At 48.8% G+C, this 1391-nt stretch overlaps 1 protein-coding gene across 1 annotated transcript in view; it reads left to right on the forward strand.

The window, feature by feature from the left end:
- The first annotated feature begins 546 nt into the window (after positions 1–546).
- Positions 547–1391, forward strand: part of nus1 (NUS1 dehydrodolichyl diphosphate synthase subunit) — a 13361-nt gene continuing 12516 nt past the window's right edge. The window contains exon 1 of the mRNA XM_015390614.1: positions 547–953. Coding sequence (XP_015246100.1) covers positions 584–953 — 370 coding nt within the window. The 5' untranslated portion in view covers positions 547–583. The remainder of the gene's footprint in view (positions 954–1391) is intronic.

A 1391-nucleotide genomic window follows, 5' to 3' on the forward strand; every position in this document is an offset into this window, starting at 1 on the left:
GGAGAGATGGAATGTAGAAGAAAGAGGAAGGCATTTACATAAAATACAGAAGGACGTAATGATAAGAAATCATAGTATAATGAATAGGAGAGAGGAAGTAAGGATAAACAGGTTGAGGATTGGGCACACTAGTTTAAATAGTGGTTTAAAAATGATAGGGAAACATCCATCAGGTGATTGTTCTTATTGTGGGGAAACAGAAGGAGTAGATCATGTGTTCATTTATTATAGAAAATAAATAAAAGAGAGGAAATAACTGGAAAGGGGAATATGTAAGTAAATATGGTCAATTTATTAGGGAAGCATCAATCACATGATATAGTTAAAGCACTTATTAAGTAATTTATTAAGAATTTAAAAAACACAATATTAGATGAGACGATTTAGTATTTATGTGTGTGTGAGTGAGTGTATAGGTATGTATTTAATTTAGTTTTTTTTTTTTTTTTTAGATTTAAAGATGTATAGGAATTTTTTTTTTTTTCTGAATTACATTTCCGTCCTGTTGATGGCGGTAATAATCTGTAAACACCATAGAAGAAGAATCAGCTGCAGCAGACCCAGCGGTCCTCCTCCAGCTGTCATGGCGCTGCTTTACGGGTTAATATGGCGGCTTCTCTTAGCGGTGGTCCGTATCAAGAGAGCCACAGCTTCCTGGTTCCGACTCAGTATCCGTTCATGGAGAGAGCGCTTCTGGCAGCGGACGATGGCAGCTCTGCTGCTGCCGGTCCCCATGTCGGAGCTCCCGGTCTACCCACAGGCCGCTGGTACCGATGGCGGCAGAGCAAAGCGTCTGTCCCGGTGGATCTCTGACGGGAAGTCGCTGGACAAACTACCGGCTCACATCGGCTTCCTAGTGGCGGAGGAGGAGCTCAGCTACACGGACGTCGCTAACATGGTGGTGTGGTGTATGGCCATCGGCGTGTCCTACGTCAGCGTGTACGATCACCACGGTAATACTACTACTGTTCACTATGAGGAACCACATTTAAAATCTGAAGGATGATGCTGAGTTAAAAGTGAATGAAAACATGTGATGATGACAAGATGGAGGTGATTCCACGGCCACAGAGCTTCAGGGGGGCCACAGAGCTTCAGGGGGGCCACGGTGCTTCAGGGGGGCCACGGTGCTTCAGAGGGGCCACGGAGCTTCAGGGGGGCCACGGAGCTTCAGGGGGGCCACGGAGCTTCAGGGGGGGCCACGGAGCTTCAGGGGGGGCCACGGAGCTTCAGGGGGGCCACGGAGCTTCAGGGGGGCCACGGAGCTTCAGAGCTTCAGGGGGACCACGGAGCCTCAGAGCTTCAGGGGGGACCACGGAGCCTCAGAGCTTCAGGGGGACCACGGAGCCTCAGAGCTTCAGGGGGACCACGGAGCCTCAGAGCTTCAGGGG

The sequence above is a fragment of the Cyprinodon variegatus genome, unplaced genomic scaffold (genome assembly GCF_000732505.1).
Source record: "Cyprinodon variegatus isolate N-32 unplaced genomic scaffold, C_variegatus-1.0 Scaffold506, whole genome shotgun sequence".
NCBI classification, from domain to species: domain Eukaryota; kingdom Metazoa; phylum Chordata; class Actinopteri; order Cyprinodontiformes; family Cyprinodontidae; genus Cyprinodon; species Cyprinodon variegatus.